Below are 22,472 nucleotides of genomic sequence, written 5' to 3' on the forward strand. Positions count from 1 at the left end.
ACTTAGTTCTAGAAAAGGAACGCACAAGAACGATTTCTCCATTAACGTTTTCATTACAAAGCGAAGGAAAGTTCTTCCTCGTTGTTCCAGTCCGAGGACAAGTTGATATGTCGCAGCAGCCCAGGGAAGCATGCGAGCTGATAGGAAGTCCTTTTATTTTAAGACAGGCTCGAATGCTAAAACTTTCTCGTGCCAAAACCCTTGACTATTTTATTTTTAAAATAAGCACTCGGCGTGCCCTCGCAGATGTCTGAGCTGAGAGGTGGGGGTGATGGTAGAAGAGCAGTCAGTGTCCGTTCTTATGCATATTAAGTAGCCAAGTCAGTACCCTTGAAGCAAGTGGGGAGAGAGGAGGGAGAGGAGCTGCTGACATTGACAATGAATCCAAACAGGAGTTGCACTAGCGGTGTCCACCACGTTGCCTCTCCCCCGCCTGGCCTTCTGGGAGCTGTAGTTTTCGTGGGAGCGGCTCCCCAGGCGAGCTGGGAATGGCCCGCCCGGGCGGAACTACAGATCCCAGACAGCGCTCGGCCGCCGGCCCCTCCCGCCTGGGCGCGAGTGTAAACTCCCCGCGCTGGGGCTGGCGGCCGCGAGCCGGCGAGCGGGCAGAGCTCGGCACTGCGCCGGGGCGCACGGCTCGGGGGACCCAGGCCCAGCTACCTTCCCTCCGCCCCCGGGCTCTGTTCTCACTTTCCAGCAGTGGAAGGACGGGAAGCGGGAGCCATGCAGTCCGAATCGGGAATCGTGCCGGATTTCGAAGTCGGGGAGGAGTTTCATGAAGAGCCCAAAACCTATTACGAACTCAAAAGTCAACCGCTGAAGAGCAGGTGAGTGGTGACAGCTGGACAGAGGCGCAGCGGGCGGCTGGGGGCACTGCGTCTGCCACTCTGGGGCGAGGAGAGCGGACCGCGGGAGCTCTGGAACAAGGACCCAGTGCCCTTGCCCCGGGGCAGAGGGCGAACTGCCCCCCGCAGTTGGGGGCCGCGCCCGCCCGGCCCAAGTGCCCCTTTTGGAGGCTCGGATGGATGCACTTCGCGGGGGCGCTGCGAGTCGCCGGGGACGAAGCGTCCAGGCGCGGGGACCCTCGGCCGGGGATGCCAGCTGCTGAGACTGAGTGGGGGCTGGGGAGCGACCTGGCGCGATGTGGGGGAGGAGGAGCGCCGGGCCGGGACGCTGTCCCGGTGGGATGGGGGAGAAAGAGTTCTAGTGAACCCCCTTTCTGAAGACCCCAGCGGGTTGAGGGCTCGCAGAGGGAGAGCTTTGGGTGGACTGAGATGCGACATTGGAGGGAAGCAATTAGTTCGCTTGGAGTCACCTCTTGGGAGTCCGGTCCCTGTGGGGAAACTAGCCCCTGGGCTCCTGCAGGTGAGGTTTCTCTGGGCTCCGCCTCTCACCTCCAGACCGCTGCAAGCGGGCGCGGGAGGGGCCAGGGCAGTGGTGGGCGTGTCCCCTAGTCCAAGTTAAACTCCCTGGAAATAGAGTCCCATTCAAATCCAGGCCTTCCCTGCAGAGGGGAAATGAGCCTTGGTCTTGGGGGTTACTAGGAGTGTACCCCGCTTGGCAGAGACACGTGTTTGTTTAATTCGCTGGGGACGTCAAAAACTTTCTAGACGAGGAGTGAAGACATCCACTGCTCTGATGCCCCATCCCCTCTAGTGCCCCTCAGTTTCCTTGAGCCACCCTTTTTGCTGTCTCCATTCCCACTTGTCTGTCGAAATGGATTGGGTGTCTTCCGTTCTCTCTGTCCGGCAGCCACTCTGGACGCCTCGTACTTCTCGTCTACAATGTTTACTAAAAGGGACATGGTCAGTGGAGGCTGGAATAGCTGAGAAGGGTTTATTTCCACCCTTCTAAGCTGTGAGCTAGGATAAGGCTATCACTGGAAGCATCCAGCAGGACTTCTGCACCCGGCTGTACCTTCCTGCCCTGCCCTTCGCTGTGGGTGGGGCCTGGGTGAATGGGCGTGGCTGGCAGAGTGGGAGAGGGTCTTGAACTGAGGGTGAGTGGAGAAGGGCAACTGAATGAGGAGGCAAGGGGTGTAATCTTGGCCTCTGGCGAGCACTGGGCTGGTTCTTTTTCTAGTGGAAAGTGCAACCAGGTTTATTCCCTTCAGGGCTGTGGCAGGACTCTTTATCCCAGTTGGGGAAGAAAATCTGGGAACAGCGGCCCTACTGACTGCCATTGCTGAAGCCTCTTTGTAGATGCTTCACGGCAGATTGGAAGGAAACCGCCTAAGCAGTGGGACGTATAAAACCAGCCTTTAGTTGGTGGTTTTTCCTCATAATGGCTGTTTTGTGTGTGAGCATAGATTGTGTGTGTTGGGGGCTGGGGGTTTTGAGTAATATTGTGTGAAGGGTATTGTTGGTTATGCTCGTCAGGGCTTTATCTGCATTCGGCTGAAGGGACCAGTGTTTTACTGGGCAGTCTCTGCTTTTGCTTCTATAAGCAAATGCTTACACGGCCAGAATGAGGGAATGAGTGTGTGTGTGGAATCCTGAAAGAAATAAATTAACCGGACTGTTTGGAACATTTCTGATGGTAGCTGATACATAACATTAAATCAGTTTGAGAGAGCGAGGAAAATACCATCTGGAAAAACCCAAATGAGTGCCGTGAAACTCATGTTGGACGATTTGGGCCTGTTCTTTTTCAGAGTCAACAAAAAAGACTTGTAAGGGTGAACGTCCTCAGTAGCTAGCTAGCAGGCACGTGTAAGGAAAAATGTGGGTATGTGGGAAGAAATGGCTTCACACGTTAATGCTAGAAACAGGTGTGGGCCTGAACCAGCAGGGAAAGGAAGGCTAAATTAAAAAAGTTGTTGTAAAACTTGTATATGGAGCACACACATGCTCTTTGAAATAAACCAGTTAAATAAAATCTGTGAATAAATATATGGAGTTGGCAACATTTCTCTATAGTGTTTTCCACAGTTGTCTAAGGTATTGTCGTCGACATCTGTTGTGTGACTTAAAAGGGCTACACATTGTTCAGGGCCTTCTCTCTCATTGCTTTTTGTCTTATGTCTTTGCTGGGGCACGTCACTTCTTGTAAGTCTTTGTTGGAAAAAGTTGAAATTGATATGTTAAGACTGCTGTAGCCGTTCTGCCTATCAACTGTCTTCTCTTGATTGTCCAGAGTTGTTAGAGTTGAAAATATGTCCAGAATCTGCCTGCTTCTTACCAACTCCTCTGCTACCACTTTGGTCCAAGCCACCATCAGCCCTTGCCTGGATTATTGCAGTAGTCTTTTAAACTGCAATACCCACATTTAGTGAGTTTTCAGTGTAGTAGCCACAATCTTCCTGTTAGAACTGGTTCTCAATTGGAGGTGATTTTGCCCCCTGGGGTCATTTGACAGTGTCCGGAGACATTTGTGTTTGTTACAGTGGAAGGGATCATTACCCATCTCTAGTAGGTGGAGACCAGGGATGCTGCTAAACATCTTACAGTGCACAGGACAGCCCCCACAACAAAGGATTATCGGGTCCCAAATTGTTAATAGTGCTGAGGTCAAGCAACCCTGTGTTAAACCTCAAGTCAGATCCTGTCATTCTCTGCCCAGAACCTGACCATGGCTCCTAGTTTCTCTCAGTAAAATTTGAGGTTCTTAAGATGTCAGCTCTGACCTTATCTCTTGTTGTCTGCCTCCTTCCTCCCTCTGCTGCAGCCAGGCTGGTCTCCTCACTGTTTTTGGAATACCCCAGGCCCTTCCACCCCTGGGCATTTTTATATTGCACTTGCCTTGACCATCCTTTGCCCAGACAGCCTCAGTGCTCACTCCCCCACCAACCAGTATGTGCCTGCCTCCAGGAGTCTTAAGGACATTAAGTGTGACATTGACTGTGGAAAAGTATTAGCATGGTGCCTGGCACGTAGTAAGTGCTCAGGAAATGTTAGCAGACGTTGTTCTTGTTATTTTCTTTACAGTTCTTTGTTTAAACATCATTCCCATCACACTGATAGTGTGGCCCTTTTTGACCACAGTATTTGCAATTGCTATTCCTCCAAACTCTCTGTCTTCCTTGTCCAGCTATATATTTTTTTCCCATAGGGCTTATATTATAATCTACTATATAATTTTCCAATATGTTATGTTTATTACGTGTTTCTCCATGCTAGACTGCAAACTCCAAGGGAACAGGGTTTTCTGTTTGTTCCTTGCTCACTATTGTGTCCCCAAGGCCTAGAACAAAGTTTCTCAACCTCAGTGCTATTGGTATTTTGGGCCAGATAATTCCTTGTTGTGGAGGGTCCTATGCATTGCAGGATGTGCAGCAGCATCCCTGGCCTCTTCCTGTTAGAGGCCAGTACTGCTGCCTCTATCAGTTATGGCAACCAAAAACGTCTCTAGACATTTTCAGATGTCCCGTGGTAGGCAAAGTCACCCCCATTTCAGAACCACTGGCTTAGAACAATGCGGGACACAATAAATATTTGTTTGAGTATGTGTTGCTTTCTTCCTTAATACCATAACCCACTCGAGGTAAGCGATTTGGTTTCTTGTTTTTGCAATGAATATTGTGTTTCCTTTAAAATAGATACTTACTAGGCTTTCTCCAAAGAGGAATTTATATATTGTTCACTGGGGCTAACCTCAGATATTCAAGTCTTTCATGAGGAAGGACATGTTTCATTTCTAACCCAGACATCCTTGCCTTTAGGAATCTGAAGTTGCTGGATTTAGATTATGTGAATCTCATTTTGGTCATATTGGTGGTTGAGACTGTGTCATAGGAAGACACACACTATGGGAAAAGGTTCTAATGAATTGTTTGCACACCGTTTCCTCCAACAAGGTTTTAGAAACCTTCTTGTGTTCTCCTGGGAATGAGTTCTGAATGGTGGGTGGCAGAGGAAAAGCGCTGACTATCTACAGTGAGCCCAGAGTTCACATAGGCATAGTCACGGCAGGGAAACAAATGTGAAACTGTTGAACGAGCTCCTAGGAGCAGAGGACGTCTCTACAGGTTTTTTGGACCTAAAACCATGTTAAAACATAGTAGCATCTTTCAGGCTCATAGTCCTTTTGTTTGGTTTACTCAGTCCACATGGCTTTGTAGTTGTTAATGTCGTTTTCCTGGACAGACTTCACAGTTGGCTTAGTTTAATTCCAATTTCTTCTTAAATCTTTAGTACTATTTAGACAGCTGTTATTACATTTTCTGCAAATTAGAAATGGGAATGAAAGTGAGTATTAGCTTAATCATGGCAGGACAGGATACAGCAGTGATCCCCAAATGCTGGTTCGCAAAGGTGTGTGAACTTTCAAAGGTTTGGGTGAAATGAGAACGACAAAGACTGTTGTGTCACACGCATACCTACATATATTTGGGTATAAGGCCGCTGCCATTTCTTGGAGTTATGCTGATATGTTTTTCTCCTGTCTTCATATTAAAAAATGCCCTTTCTTTGATGACATAATAATCCATTCTTGGCAAAACAAAACTGTCAGTCATTTTTTGATTTCTGAAAGTTTTCTTGATTTTTTTTGGTCTGTCTAATCTGCAGGGAACCACTAGCATAGAGATGAAGAGCCTTGTTCTGCCATCAGTGTCTGTCCCTAACTTACTGGGTGACCTTGGGCAGGCTGGGTGACATCTAATTTCAGTTTCCTCATCTGGCAAATAGGGGCCTGCTTCCAGTAGTCTCAAGAATATAAGTGTTACACTGACTGTGGGAAAAGTATTAGCATAGTGCCTGACACATAGTAAGTGCTCAGTAAATGTTAGCACGTGTTCTTGTCGTGATTTTCATTAGCTAGCAGTGGGCCTGGCCTTTTGGAAGGTGTTTTGCATTTCCTTGACTGTGGCTGTCTTCTCTAAGGCAAGTGTTGTTATGCAATACAGTTCCTTCAATGTTAGTAAATTCCTTTTTGTTTTTCTTCTAATGAAGTGTTCAGATAAATATTTTGCACTTTGTATTTTTCACTTAATCATAACAATTCTTTTATGCTAGTTAAAAAAACTAACAATTTTGACATTAGTGTATCCATAAAAATTCGTGTTCAACACATATTTATTGAGTCCTAGTATGTGCACACTAATACTAATAATGATGGGTCACATTTATTGAGTATGTACTATGTGTGAGCCCCGTGCTAAGTGTTTTGACGTGTGTAAAACATATTTAATCTTTGTGAAATCTGCATGAGGTGATCATAATAAATAAAAACAATAATGATATTAATTATAATTTTAAAAACAGTTAAGACTTATCTAGTGCTTCCTATGTGCCAGGCACTATTCTGAATATTAACTCTGTATTAATGCCGTTAATTCAACCTTGGGTGTATGTCATAGTTTATTATTCTCATTCTACAGAGAGGGAAACTGAGGCATGCCAAGTCAGTGGGGCCTAGATTTAAACTGAGGCTTCTGTAGCTACATGCTCTTGTCCTCTAATCTGTACTATGCCTGGTTGATTGTGCAGAATTCAAAGATACATCATACTGTGCCCTCCCTGTGTGGTGAGGGAAAGAGAACTCATGGATCCAGCTAATTATACAAGGCAGAGTGTGGTCCCTGTGGCAGGGTGGGCATCAGCAGTTGGGGGCGTTTAATAGAGGAAGGGGAATTGGGGAGGCAGTTTTGTGGACAAATAGGGGTGTTTGAGTTTGGCCTTCAAGGTGAAACGATAGTCAAATATGTTTCTCTACACTAAGTAAAATGTTACACACCTTGGAGGGCATGATCCTAAAGTAGACATTTAGGGTTTCTGTTTGCCTTTTAAACTTCTAACCTTTCTCTAAGCTCTTCTTTGTGGTCTCCAGGCACCTGATGATACCTCATGGTGGCAGAGAGGCTGCATGCACGTGGACAGGTTTAGAGGGAGCCCCGCTTAAGTGCTGTCTGTGGTCACTGCTTTGCCATTTAACCACTATATCTGTGTTCAAGATACTTAACTTCTTGGAGTCTCAATTTCTTTAAGCTGTAAAATGAGATCAGTAGAACCCACCCCCTTAGGGTTGGTAGAACTTTTAAAACTAAGCAAAAATGTATAAATATGTTTAGCATAGCACCTAGCACTGTTAGTAAATGAGATTAATTCCTCCTTTTCTAGCAGAATTTTACTATGATAGCAGTTTTTACCCTTCTCTTAAGAATAACTAAAACGTATATAGAATCATGCATCCAAAACAAAATAGACAATATTGAGGTGCCTCAACCTGCAGATGTTCAAATCTTACTATGCAGATTCGTTTTGTGGTATGATTAGATGGAACACTTGATTGAAGTGGGATTCTCAGTCTTGGTTTGCTTTGTTATTGGAGATTTCCTTTTCCCAATTACTACTATTTATAGATTTTATTTAAGTTGATGTATGTTTAATTCCCTTTGAGTTCTGCAGTGCAGTTTGCACAGGCTGATGTTTATATCTGCTCCAGTTGTGCAAGAAGTGGAAAATATCCTTTTTTTAGAACAGATCACATGTGCTTACTGTCAGGAATAGGACCTCAGTGTAAAAAAATGTATCTTGGGACAAATCAAAGTTACTAAATTTCCCCCTCCAACTGCTTTGTTTCAGGACTGGCAGTATTAGGATAAATAATAGGAAAAAAAAATCCTTGGCTACTTTTTTTTTTTGTCATCTTTCAAGGACAATAAGCGAGAGTTTCATTTGTTTTTTTTGTGTGTATGTGTGTGTGTGTGAGGTATAAAATGTACTTTGCTGAGGGTTTGTCTAATCGGAATAAATTATAAAAATATGTTTGAGTACACTCCAAGTATGCATTATTTGGAGAAAATAATCATGAAGACAGGTCAAAGATATTAAATGCAGCCACCACAAGCTTTTGATATTATAAAGGCAAATTTGCAGTTTATAAGAAGGTTTTTGTGAGTCTAGTGAACATTGTGTACTCCGAGGATAGGAATTATACCAAGGGATAAGTCTGCATCTTTATTGAGACAAACGAGGTCGAGAAGACCCACAAGGAGATCCGGGATCTCTGTTGAAATTTCTGCACCTCCCGTTCTATTGCAAATGATCTTGGGAGGAGGACCAGGTTTGGCTTCTCAATGGTAAGCTTATTTCTCTAGCCCATTTCTACAATGTGGCTTTCTTATTTCTTCGCTTCATCTTTCCCTCCTGTGGCTTTGGATGCATGCTGTGAAGAGTAGAGAAGTAGACCTTTGGAGTGTTCACCTGAGACCCGTGTCCTGGGATTCAGAGAGATGAAGCTTTTATCTTTAATGGCTGACCTTTCTGGGGGCTTCTCAAGGACTGGGTGCTGAGTGTCAGTCTCTATGGTGGCCATAGGGAGCCCAGTGGAGAAGCAGATGGGTTCCTGCTAGCATGGTGCTTACATCTTGGAGGTGGTGCACAGTTAACAATGAACCAAATACATGAGCAAGATGAGTTTTACTAACTGCTATGGAAATTAAACAGAAAATTATTGGTAGAATGTGCCTATGAAAGAAGGGGGCTTTTTATTAGGTTGGATGATCAGGAATGACCTGTTGGAAGAAGTGATTTTGAGGCAAGACTGAATATCTGACATAAAGGCACAAATCCAGACGCTACCACTCACTAGCTCTGTGACTTTGGTCAAGTTATCCAAACTTTCTGAACTCTAATTCCCTCTTCTGTAAAATGGGACAGTTGCCACCTTGCAAGGCTGCTGTGAAGATAAAAGGTAATGTATGTAAAGCAGCTAATATTAGGCTTGAGGCTTAGTAGGTGTTCAGGGTTACCCATAGGACCGAAGTTAATATATGAATACTGGAAAAAGAAACACAGACATTAATCTTTGTTATAAGTGTTTATAACTCAGTCTTTAATGTTTTCCTAATGTTGAGTGAGTCAGAGATTTATGCTTGGCTTTATAAACCTAACCCTGGACTAAAAGAGGAGATGGGTCTTGTTATTTTTGTTATCCTTTCTTTCCTCTAGGATCATCCTACTTGATGTCATCCCTTGTTCTCCTGACTGTTGTTGTCCTGACGTAATTCATGTCTGACCATAGTTTTTGGAGCTGGATTTTTAATTACTTTTTTGGTGTTAAGGAGAGGCCCAAGTAATTGAGGATTAAAAAGGAAAGCCTGAGATTGATTTCACAAAACATACACGCCCACCATGAACAAATAACCAGTGTAGAACTCCTGACTCCTAGTCCTGTGTTTCGGTCCTGAGATCATGCTTCCTGTCCACTCTGTTGTGAAAATGTCAGTGTTGGTGCAGAAACAAAAAAGAAGAAGCTCTCCTCCCACATACCACCTCCAGTGTTCACCAACTTCGACATCCACAGGAAATGGCGTGTATTTAATTTGACCTCTTTAAAAAAATCTTCAAAGCATTTGGATTTTAGTAGCTGTATTCTTTGATTCAAGTACCCACAGAGTGATAACTTTCTTTCTTTCTTTCTTTTTTTTAAGATGGAGTCTCACTCTTTTGCCCAGGCTGGAGTGCAGTGGCACGATCTTGGATCTTGGCTCACTGCAACCTCCACGCCCAGCTTCAAGCGGTAGTCCTGCCTCAGCCTCCCAAGTAGCTGGACTTACAGATGTGTTCCACCATGCTTGACTAATTTTTTGTATTTTTAGTAGAGGTGGGTTTTCACCATGTTGGCTAGGCTGGTCTCGAACCCTTGACCTCAGGTGATCCACCTGCCTTGGTCTCCCAAATTGCTAGGATTACAGGCATGAGCCACCATGCCCGGCCAGGGTGATAACTTTCAAAAGGAAAAATACTGGGTTGTGTGAGAGCAAATATTTTAAATCTAAGTGCATGCCCTATAGAGGGCACTGGTAGAATCCTGTCATATAAGAAATTGTGCCTCATTGAGCAATTTCAGGAAGACATCTGTGGTCTTCACCCTCCCCACCCTTGCCTCTTCTTCAAAGTGGGGTAACTTGCTGAATCATTCACACACATTCATCAGTTTTCCCATGTGATTAAGGGCATCATTGGAAAAGTGGTTGTCCCCACTGCTGGGAGAAAGCATAGCTTGTATTTGTAGAATAGGTTTCCTTCTGGGTAGGTTGACTTGCCTCAATGGAAAGAAGACTTGAGGCAGAGAGGTTTTACTTAGCCTGGTGGCTGTGGTTATATATGAAATTACGAAATGACAGACAGCAATGCTGTATTTACTTTTGTACCTTTACCATAAAATGTTCCTAAATACTAACTGATTCCAGGAAGCATGTTTTTCAAAAGCATACATTTTATTTTTACAGCTGGAGATTTGAAATTTGGTGAAAGGAAATGCTCGTGGAAATCCTAAAGATGATTTCCTTGTTTAACTCAGGACCTAGCTCAATCCTGATGAAGGCTACCAGAGAACCTCAGTGAGATGTAGCCACGCTGTACCTCTTGCCTGCAGTGTGTCCTAAATTCGTAGAGATGGTGCTCTAAAACTGAGTTCATGAACCAACACTCAGATATGTCATGGTCAAATTGTAACATTCCCTTCCATCAAAAGGACTAGGTATATATTTGTCATTGTTTTGTTTTGTTTTTAGCATTTGAATTTTTTCAGCAAAGGTGGAAAGGTATTATTTCAGTGTTAGTTTTGCTCTGTTGTATTAGTGAGCCTGTATAGTTACACCATCTACATTTAGGATGCTGGCACCTCAGTCAATAAGAACCCTTTGTAACTAATTCATAATGCTTTTGGCAGAGAGTGCCTAGAATAAACATTAAAATAGTGTTGGCCAGTTAAGGTCATTTACCTTCAAGGGAAGAGGGTGACCCCAAATATGTATTCTTGAAAATTCTATTTATTTATTTATTTTTAAAGGAAGAGTTTACAATAGCTTATGTGAAGCAATACCTAAAAATATAAGCAACTGGCACGATTCCTGGTCACATTCCAAATAAAGGTTTGTCCATTTGCTGCAAAGAAGTATGCTTAGAGGATAACTTGTAAGAGGTTGGCCACTGGCTTATGGTCTATTAAACAATCAGTGTGTAGACTTTTTGGAACTGCACCTTGTATCATCTTAGCTTGGTAATTTTTCCACCGGTCTTTGGGTAGGTACACACTAATAATATTTTTTATCTAGGCAAATGCGAGATGAGTAAATGCTAAATGGTAGGATTTTAGAAGGTAATTCTAACAATACTGATTATATGTGGAAGCTTTAAATTGTTGATTCAGCAATGAATGAGAGAGTTTGATGGTGCTTGCTTGGTCATAACATCAAAATCACTAAAGTGCGTGATGTAACGGCAGGGAGCTGAATGGCAAGGACAATTAATTGCGGTTTGTTTTTGGGAGTCAATGATACCACATGTTAATCTGCTGTCCTTAGGGAGTCTCTCCCTAGTGTTACCCCTCTTTCTCACTTTTGGGTTCATATACCTGATATCTTTCTAAACAGGTCAATTTCATGACTCCAGGAGTGGAGAATCTGATACAGGCCTGGCTACATGTCCTTATCACAGGGATTGGTTTCACGGGGGTGCACATTGTTCAAAGTGAATCCCAGAATTTTCTTGGGTGCTACCACATCAGTAATGTAGATCTGATAACAAACTTTCTAGAGGAAACTATAGAGCTTTCCTTTTTTTTTTTTCCTTTTTTAAAAACCAGCGAGTAATTATTATCAATGGTTATCTCTGGCCTGACAATACAAGTGACAGTCCTTTTTTTTTTTTTTAACTAAATGTATTCTGATCTGGGGAATTTTTCATTCCAAAATAGCAATACAAGAGCATTTAATATGGAGACATGAGATTTGTGGTAAAATCATTAGGGCAGTGGTTCTCAAACTCGAGTGTTCATCAGCATTCCCTATAGGGCTTGTTGAAACAGATTGTAGCGACACACTCCCACAGTTTGTTTGGTAGGTCTAGGGTAGGGTCTGAGAATCTGCATTTCTGACATGTTTCTAAGTGATGCTGAAACTACTGGTTGAATCACACTTTGGAAATCATGGCACTAAGGTGAAGGTGATGGTGTTGGGAGGGGGGGTGATTTGCTCAATGAACTTGTGATAGAAAGCATTGCATAGAGATGGGATATAAATAATATATAAGCTTGGGTGACAGAATACCCATATTTACCGTGTTTAATTAGAAAATGAATTTATTGGTTAAATAACGGAAAAGTCTAAAGATGGGGCTAACCAGGCCTTCCATGGATATGATTCTTTGTTGTATAATGTGATCTCTGAGTGACTTAGAGTTAACCTAGCTTTACTACCATAAGGAGCCCTGGCCCAAATCTCAAAAAGGGGTTGTATTTTAATCTACACTCTGAAAGTGTGAAACTTGAAGCATACTGCAGTCACTTGACTGAAAGATTTGGTTGAGAAACAGGGTGATGGTGGTTTTGGGCATGTCCACATGACCAAATTGTTTTTCACAAAACTTCTGCTGAATAAAATTTGAAATACTACTGTCAGCCTGTTTTCCTGTCTTAATGAATTCCAGACAGTTTGTAGAGTGTGGGAGCTTCCAAAACAGAGAGGTGGAATGGATGTGACCAGCCAGCATCCGTTTTGTCACAAATGAGGATGTCCTGACATAATGGAATCGTTCCCCTTGTTCTGAATCTCACCAAGCTGTTCACTTCTCTGATCGTGAGGTACAGACTGTGAGAGGGAAGGGCAAGGCCAATGTCATGTAACACAAGCCCAAAGAAAATTTCTGGATTCCTTATTTACCAGGAAATTCAGCCTACCCCTGTGTTTCATCCACTTAGACCCAAGCATTTTGATTTTTTTTTTTTTTTTTTGGCATGTTGACATTCTTTAGAGAAAAAGCGCTGATCTGTTCTTGTTGTAAACTGGTTAAGACTTCTAACCAGTCTAATAAGTCTAAATTTCAGAGTAAGACAGATTTGGACTTAAATTCCAATTTGACCACTTACTGGCTATATATATATCTTTGGGCAAGTTATTCTTGTGGCCTGTGTTTCAACAGAGGCTGATATGGTTTGGATCTTTGTCTCTACCAAATCTCTTGTCAAATTGTAATCCCCAGTGTTGCAGGGGGGGCCTGGTGGGAGGTGATTGGGTCATGGAGGCAGTTTTTCATGAATGGTTTAGCACCATCCCCTTGGTCCTGTTCTCATAATAGTGAGTGAGTCCTCATGAGATCTGGTCATTTAAAAGTGTGTAGCACCTCCCCTGTCATTCTCTCTTGCTGCTGCTCCCACCACGTGAGATGCCTCACTCCCCTTTTGCCTTCTGCCGTGATTGCAGGTTTCCTGAGGCCTCCCCTGAAGCTGAGCGGATGCCAGCATCATGCTTTCTGTGGAACCATGAAGCACCGTGATTTAATCAGCCCATGGAACCATGAGTGAAAATTAAACCTCTTTTCTTTATAAGTTACCCAGCCTCAGATATTTCTTTATAGCAATGTGGACTAATACAGAAAATTGGTGCCAAGAAACGGGGCACTGCTATAAAGATACCTGAAAATGTGGAAGCAACTTTGGAATTGGGTAACAGGCAGAGGTTGGAAGAATTTGGGGGACTCAGAAGAAGACAGGAAGATGAAGGAAAGTTTGGAATTTCCTAGAGACTGATTAAATGGTTGTGAACAAAATGCTGGTAATGATATGGACAGTGAAGTCCAGGCTGAGGAGGTCTCAGATGGAAATGAGGAGGGAACTGGAATAAAGGTCACTTTTGTTATGTGTTAGCAAAGAAGTTGGCTGCATTTTGTCCCTGCCATAGGAATCTGTGGAACTTTTAACTTGAGAGTGATGATTTAGGGTAACTGGCAGAAGAAATTTCTAAGCAGCAAAGTATTCAAGATGTAGCCTGGCTGCTCCTAACAACCTATGTTTATATGTGTGAGCAAAGAAATTACCTAAAGTTGAACTTATATTTAAAGGGGAAGCAGAGTATAAAAGTTTGGAAAATTTGCAGCCCGGCCATGTGGTAGGAAAGAAAAGCCCATTTTCTGGGGAGTAATTCAAGCAGGCTACAGAAATTTGCTTAAGTATAAAGGGGCCAAGTGCTAACATCCAAGATAATGGGAAGAAGGCCTCAAAAGCATTTCAGAGAACTTTGCAGCAGATCCTCCCATCATGGGCCCAGAAGCCTAGGGGGACTGAGTCGTTTCCTGGGCCAGGCGCAGGGCTCTGCTGCCCTGCATAGCCTTGGGACACTGCTCTCCACATCCTAGTTGCTCCAGATCCAGCTATGGCTCATAATGGCCCAGGTTACGCTCGGCCACTGCTTCAGAGGGTGCAAGCTGTAAGCCTTGGTGGCTTCCATGTGGTGTTAAGCCTGTAAGTGCACAGAGTGCAAGAGCTGGGGCTTGGGAGCCTCCAACTAGATTTCAGAGGATGTGTGGAAAAACTTGGATGTCCAGGCAGAAGCCTGCTGCAGGGGCAGAGCCCTCATAAAGAAACTCTACTAGGGCAATGCAGAGGGGAAATGTGGGGGTGGAGCCCGTACACAGAGTCCCCACTGGGGCACTACCTAGTGGAGCTGTGAGAAGAGCACCACCATCCTCCAGACCCCAGAATGGTAGATTTACTGGCAACTTGCACTCCAGCCTGGAAAAGCCACAGGCAGTCAATGCCAGCCCTTGAGAGCAGCTGCAGGGGCTGAACCCTGCAAAGCCACAGGGGTGGAGCTGCCCAAGGCCTTGGGATTGCACTTCTTCTACTAGTGAGCCCTGGATGTGAGACATAGAGTCAAAGGAGATTATTTTGGAGCTTTAAGACTTAATGACTGCCCTGCTGGGTTTTAGACTTGCATGGAGCCTATAGCCCCTTTCTGTTGGCCAATTTCTTCCTTTTTGAACAGGAAAATTTACCCAATATCTATACCCCCATTGTATCTTGGAAGTAACTTACTTGTCTTTTAATTTATAGGCTCATAGGCAGAAGGGACTAGCCTTATCTCAGATGAGACTTTGGACTTTGGACTTTTGAGTTAACGCTGGAATAAGTTAAGAATTTGGGGACTGTTGGGAAGCCATGATTGTATTATGCAATGTGAGAAGGAAGAAGGATATGTGATTCAGGGGACCAGGGATAGAATGATATGGTTTGAATCTGTGTCCCCACCAAATCTCGTGTCAAATTATAATCCCCAATGTTGCAGGTGAGGCCTGATGGGAGGTGATTGGATCATGGAGGTGGTTTCTTATGAATGGTTTGGCAACACCCCCTTAGTGCTGTTCTTGTGATAGTGAGTGAGTTCTCATGAGATCTGGTCATTTAAAAATGTGGCACCACCCCTGTTAGTCTCTCTCTCTCTCTTTTTTTTTTTTTTTTTGAGACAGAGTCTCACTCTGTGACCCAGGCTGGAGTGCAGTGGCATGATCTAGGCTCACTGCAACCTCCACCTCCTGGGTTCAAGTGATTCTCCTGCCTCAGACTACCGAGTAGCTGGGATTATAGGTGCATACCATCACGCCATGTTGGCCAGGCTGGTCTCGAAATCTGTCCCCCTTGGCCGGCCAAAGTATTGGGATTACAGGTGTGAGCCACTGTGCCTGGCCCCCGTCACTCTCTCTTGCTCCTGCTTCCACCATGTGAGATGGCTCGCTCCCACTTTGCCTTCTGCCATGATTGTAACTTTCCTGAGGCCAGCCCAGAAGCTGAACAGATGTCAGCATCATGCTTCCTGTACCGCCTGCAGAACAGTGAACCAATTAAATCTCTTTTTTTTTGAAATAAATTACCCAGTCTCAGGTATTTTTTTTGTAGCAGTATGAGAATGGACTAATACAGAGGCTAAAAGAGGACAATGCATAATAATATGATCTAAGTGACAGGGTAATTGTACAGATTAAAAGAAATACATGGGTAGAGTGCTCAGCCCAAAGCCTGGCTTTTAGTTCCCTCATTCTGATTACCTCTGTATTCACAGCATCAACAAGGTTTTTTACTTGAATTTCTAGTTTTAGACACCTTAATAAAGAAAAGACGACTCAAAGGCAATCAGTTTGGGGGTTGTGGGAAGAGGATCCATAGAACAATGGGGAGGAGGAGGATAAGGGAGGGAGGAGGCTAAATAGTCTTAAAGTTAGGTAATCAGCATTAGGATTTTTGGGAGTTGATACAGGTCAAATAGTGGTGAAAGGTGGGATGCCTAAGAGGAAGATATTTAAGGATGGCACATGCTATTTACAGGCATGGTGTTATTTTGTTGCCAGAACAATTTTTGTCTTTATCAACATGTTTTCTTTCATCATAATTATAGACTATAGCTAGGTGGAGGAATAAATAATGAGATACACTAATTGGGTTTACACAATACCAAGGCTGTGTAGCACTGCTGTCTCAACACGGAAATCTCTAATTCCTAACTGTCATGTTTCAGCCTTGGCCATAGTGACTTCCTACCTTATCTTTTCCCACTTGACTTGGCAGCCTGTTTATATAGTTATCTTTATCCAATATAAGCCATAAGGCCCTATGTTCTTGAGCCTCAAAATCTTTATATCTTTTACCCTCCTGGGTTTTTTTTTTTTTTTTTTTTTGGTAATAGCAGTATATAGCCACTTTAGAGACTAGGATATAAGTTTTCAATGTTTTTTTCTTTCCCCAACACGAATATGATAGTTTGCTTTTCTTGACTGTCACACAATTTCTCTCCTGAAAACCGTGGCTTAACTGGTCACTAGAAAGTATAAAGGGGAAAAAAAAGCAGAAAGGGGGGTTAGTCGAAATAGTATCCATCTTTCTCAGGGGAGAGATGTCAATTATATTACACATGTATGTGGATACCTTCATCAGTTACAGTTTAGTCATTGACTAACTTGGAAAACTGGGTGCCTACCTCATTGAATAGTTGCGAAGATTCCAATAGGGTGATGAGATGCTACCTGTAGTAAGGGTGCAGTAGATACCAGCTGCTGCTGCTCACCTTGCTGCTGCTCCTCCTCCTGTACTATGATTATTGCTCTCTGCCTACTGCTGTTTTGTGCTACTACTGGTGTCATTGCTACTAGAACTTAGAAGTTTGCATAAGAATGGAAGAAATGGTTAATCACAGAAACATTTCTCTGTGCAGGTGATATTGACTCTCTCATTGCCTTATCACTGTTGAGTAAAGAAGCAACAGTTTGGTTCTCTATCACTGAAAAAACTCTAACCACATAGTCAATTCTCAAATGCTTGGGGTATATGTGGCAAGTTTTTTTTTTTTTTTAACTTTAAGTTCTGGGATACATGTGCAGAATGTGCAGGTTTGTTACATAAGTATATATGTGCCATGGTGGTTTGCTGCACCTATCAACCCATCATCTAGGTTTTAAGCCCTACGTGCATTAGGTATTTGTCCTAATGCTCTCCCTCCCCTTGCCCCACAACCCCCGACAGGCCCTGGTGTGTGATGTTCCCCTCCCTGTGTCCATGTGTTCTCATTGTTCAATTCCCACTTATGAGCGAGAACATGCAGTGTTTGGTTTTCTGTTCCTGTGATAGTTTGCTGGGAATGATGGTTTCCAGCTTTATCCATGTCCCTGCAAAGGACATGAACTCATTTTTTTTTATGACTGCATTGTATTCCATGGTGTATATGTGCTACATTTTATTTATCCAGTGTATCATAATGGGCATTTGGGTTGGTTCCAAGTCTTTGCTATTGTAAATAGTGCTGCAATAAACATACATGTACATGTGTCTTTATAGTAGAATGATTTATAATCCTTTGGGTATATACCCAGTAATGGCATTGCTGGGTCAAATGGTATTTCTGGTTCTAGATCCTTGAGGAATTTCCACACTGTCATCCACAATGGTTGAACTAACTTTTACTCCTACCAACAGTGTAAAGCGTCCCTATTTCTCCACAGCCTCATCAGCATCTCTTGTTTCCTGACTTTTTAATGATTGCTACTCTGACTGGTGTGAGATGGTATCTCATTGTGCTTTTAATTTGAATTTCTCTAATGACCAGTGATGATGATCTTTTTTTCATATGTTTGTTGGCCTTATAAATGTCCTCTTTTGAGAAGTGTCTCTTCATATCCTTTGCACACTTTTTGGTGGGGTTGTTTTTTTTCCTGTAAATTTATATAAGTTCCTTGTAGAATCTGGATATTAGACCTTTGTTAGATGGATAGATTGCAAAAATTTTCTCCCATTCTCTCATAGATGGTGTGGCAAGTTTTTAAACCTATATTAGCACTGGGTTGCAGCCCAGGAGTCTTCCAGACCAGTTCCCCCAACTATCAGCTGTTGTGTGCATAGGAATGAGATTACCAAGTTTGAGTACCAATTAAAGGAATGCATATTCTATCAGAATCCATATATATATATATATATATTCATACAAACATATGTAGGATTCCCAAGGCAGTGTTTTTCAAAATATTTTCAGACTTTCTCCAGTATTCTTACCAACCAAAACTTGACTCTTGGTTAAACAGTTCCCATCCAGAGTTTTATAAGAAAAGAGGAAAAATGAAATTCTCCTCTTTCTGTGATTGAAACAAAAAGAGAAAGACACTGAAGAAACTGACATAGAAGTAGGTGCTTTAGAGTGAGTGCTTATGTGTTCAGAGAAGCTGTAAGCACAGGAGAGAAGACAGTTGAGATTTGGTCAGAAGTGGAATTGTGGGATGAGCTTCTGAACTCTGCATTTCAGTGAGAGTACAGGATAAATCTGCTGTGTAGGCTGGTGTTGAGAGTTAGGACACCCTGAACTTGGGGAAGAGCCAGCTACCAGAGGTGAAAAAAACAGTTTGGGACATTTTCAGAATAGATACATTTCTTGAGTATCTAAATGGGTGGACGTTAAGAGATCCGACTTTTACTCTTGTTTTCCAGGAGTTATGATTTGAGAATTATGTGTGGGATCTTTGGGCAAATTTTCCTTGCCTTGTAGTATAAAAGGATGCTCAATAAATATTTGTTGAGCTGAGGATAATGGGAAGCAGGAAGGGTCAAACTTGAACCACTGTTGCCTTTGGAAAATGGGTAGCTGTTGAGTGATGGTGTGGATCCCAGATCAGACCATCAAAGGCCAGGGGAGGTCTTTCTGGGAGGGGAAAAGAACCTGGAGTTACCCTAGGGCATGTGTGTGTGTGTGTGTGTGTGTGTGTGTATGTGTGTGTGTGTGTGTCTATATCTATATATATAATACTCTCTTCCACCACTCAGAAAGTATATATATAAATATATATAAATATATATAAATATATAATACATTACACACACACACACACACACACACACTTTCCCACCACTCAGAAATATATTTCATTTTATTTACTTTTTTTTTTAAGACAGGGTTTCACTGCATCTCCCAGATTAGAGTGCAGGGATGCAATCATAGCTTCCTATAGCCTCAAACTCCTGAGCTCAAGCAATTCCCCTGCCTCAGCCTCTCAGGTAGCTGGGACTACAGGCGTACACCGCCATGCCTGGCTAATTAATTTTTTTTTTCTAAGGTTGGGATCTTGCTTTGTTGCCCATGCTGGTCTTGAATTCTTGGCCTCAAGCAATCCTCCTGCCTCAGAGTCCCAAAGCACTGGGATTACAGATGTGAGTCTCTGTGCCCAGCTTGGAAATATATTTTAACTGGTATTCACTGAAGATGGCCTTTAGCTGTCACTATTTTAAAAGGCTTTATTTTTTAAATAATGTATCTTTTAATAAATCAAATATCTTCTTATGTATCAATAGCCCAATCTGGTAATACTTATTTTATTATTGGTTAGTTCCCATGGGAACAGGGAATTTGTTAGTTCACTGGACATCTCAAGGTTCCAGGATACTGAGTGTGTCCAATAATGTTTGTTGAATAAAGAATGACTAGATGGCTGCAGTGTTTCTGGTGTGCTAGAAGGGGTCAGTAAGTTTTGGAAACTTTGCTAAACCCTTTCAGGAAAATGTGTAAGAAATTATCTTACCTTTTCTTTTGTTAGCTATGAGCCCTTGTCATGTGTTTCTGAGCCTTAATATCTTTACTTATAAAATGGGGCTAACGGCATGTCCTTCTTGGGATAACTGTGAGGTTTATAGAAGATAATATGCAAAATGACTGGCATATGTACATTCTCAATACAAAGTTAGTAGGGGTGATGATTGTTACTGCTATTGGTGCTAAAGATACAGACTGCTAAAAATACAGTCAATTCTCATTGTTTTTGTTTTATAAAGCTGCTACAAATACCGAATTAGCAAATACTGAATGATTACCACTAGGGAAATACAGGATAAGTTCCGTAGAGCCTCTGGTCGCAAGATTTAATCAATCTATCAATACATAACTTTGGTTTATGTGTGTTTCTGTGTAAAGACACATTATTTAATATATATTGTTGATTCATTAACATTGAACTCGTGGCCAGCAGCACTATAACCTCACTGACTTAGGAACACTAGACGGCACTTTCACACTAAGCTTTGGTGCCATACTGAATAGAGGAGTCACCAACAAAAACACACAAAAGTGCAAAAAATGTGGCACTACATAGACTGTGAAAAGGACACTTTTCTACAATATGATGTGAGAGCTGAAATGAGAAGGCAGACCATTACCTTATTTAACCTTAATTGGTAACGTGCATGTTAGGGGACTCAAATTTCTTGCTGTTCTGTGCACGTGATTGACTGTAAAAAGTCTGAGAATATTGGTTTTGGGTTTACAAATCAGTTTTAGTGAGTAGGTGGATTTGAAAGTGGAGAATCCATGAATAATGAGGGTTGACTGCATTAAAAACTGTTTTCTTGCATCTGTATTTCTCTAGCAGTTCTTCCTCTGGACTAAAAATCTTACCCACTGGGGAAAACATTTTAAAACACTATCTGCTCAGATGTTGTGGATTACAGAGGGAGCCACATTAATAAAGCTTTTCCAGGTACCTGCTTTCTCTCTCTTTTTTTTTTTTTTTTTTTTTTTTGAGACAAAGTCTCACTCTGTCGTCCAGGCTGGAGTGCAGTGGCACGATCTCGGCTCACTGCAAGCTCCACCTCCTGGGTTTGTGCCATTCTCCTGCCTCAGCCTCCCAAGTAGCTGGGACTACAGGCACCCGCCACCACACCTGGCTAATTTTCTTGTATTTTTAGTAGAGACAGGGTTTCACCATTTTAGCCAGGATAGTCTCGATCTCCTGACCTCGTGATCTGCCTGCCTTGGCCTCCTACAGTGTTGGGATTACAGGTGTGAGCCACTGCGCCGAGCCCTGATCTCTCATTTTTATCAGTTTGTTTGCCAATAAAAATGGCCCATTGCTTCCAGATCTTTAAAGTTGACTGAGGCTTCACTGTTCAGATATGGTAGAATTTTGATAGATTTTTTATCATTCTTTAATAAGGTAGAGTGTGAAGGTGGGGACCTGGGAAAAGACCATAGAGAGATTATGGGACCATTGCTGAAAAATCCAGCAAAAAGCAGTAGGATTGACAGAGGGCAGGTGAGCCCCCAAATTGGGGCCTAGCCTGGGAGGGTTCTTGGCATTGCTCAGGAAAGAATTCAAGAACGAGCTGGTGCTGGAAGAATGCAGGTCTAGTGAAGCAAAAGTGTACAACAGAGTAGCTGCTTCTTGCAGAGCAGGGCTAACCCATAGGCATGCACCCAGAGTAGCAGTGTATGGACTGTAGACTGGCAGTATTTATACCCACTTGGAATTACATGCAAATCAAGGTGCAGGTTACTCAGAAATCTTTAGAAAAGGGGTGGTAACTTTTAGGAGTTTCTATGGCATTTGTAAACTGTCATGGCACTGCTGGGAGTTTCTTATACTGATGAGCAGTGAGGGCACCTAGCGGTTGCCTTTGGTGCCATTTGCTAGTTCTGGTGGGTTTCTTCATTTCTTCCTGTGGAGACCAGGAAATAAGCGCTGGTAATCTCCTACTTCAGGATGGCTTAGAAATTCTGGTGTGGGCAGTTTTTGATGTAACCAGGCTCAGCTTACTCAGGGCCTAGAGGATAAAGGTGATGATTTTGACTTTTGCAAGCATTGGAAATTAGCATATTATAGTTATCAGAATGGTCATTATTGTAAACATTAACTGAGTACTTGTTGGGATTGCTTGGAATTCTTTTAGAAAGAAGGAGAAAAAGAATTGGTTTCAGCAGGTCTGTACTTTCAAGTTACATAGCAGATAGATCACACAATTTGGTGACGACAGAGCACAAAGAACAATAATAACAGTAGCATCTAGCATTTTAAAGCCCTCTTTACAGATATGCCTTGTGTTAGTGCTTTAGCCTATCTTTTATATATTTCTATAGTATTCTTACATGTTATACTGGTTAAGGAAGTTACCTATGTAATTAAAAAAATTCTTTCTGTGTTAGAAAAGTGAACAAACAGAAACATCAGGAATTAATAATTTACATCTAGGTGAGTTATAAACATAATAAGGCACTTACTATCTACCAGGTACAGTATTTAAGTGTTTTATATAATATAATTCTAATACGAGGTAGATAGGATCCCATTTTATAAATGAAGACATTTGTGCTTGTCTGTTTTCTGTCACTTGTCTGTCTTAAGTTACTCAAATAAGATAGAACCATGATTCAAACTGAGGACTGTCTGTTTTCAAAGCTCACTGTCTTATTCACCATGCTGCAGTGGTTTCCATGTATTTTGGTGTTCAGAGGT

At 42.5% G+C, this 22,472-nt stretch overlaps 1 protein-coding gene across 4 annotated transcripts in view; it reads left to right on the plus strand.

Annotated features, from left to right (window-relative positions):
- The first annotated feature begins 589 nt into the window (after window positions 1-589).
- The window catches only part of MITF (melanocyte inducing transcription factor), a 232,824-nt gene continuing 210,941 nt past the window's right edge, over window positions 590-22,472 (plus strand). For all 4 annotated transcript variants that reach the window (XM_032149481.2, XM_032149482.2, XM_058437151.1 and 1 more), the window contains exon 1: window positions 590-827. In XM_032149481.2, coding sequence (XP_032005372.1) covers window positions 724-827 — 104 coding nt within the window. In that variant the 5' untranslated portion in view covers window positions 590-723. The remainder of the gene's footprint in view (window positions 828-22,472) is intronic.

Source organism: Hylobates moloch, unplaced genomic scaffold (assembly GCF_009828535.3).
Source record: "Hylobates moloch isolate HMO894 unplaced genomic scaffold, HMol_V3 SCAFFOLD_4, whole genome shotgun sequence".
Lineage (NCBI taxonomy): Eukaryota > Metazoa > Chordata > Mammalia > Primates > Hylobatidae > Hylobates > Hylobates moloch.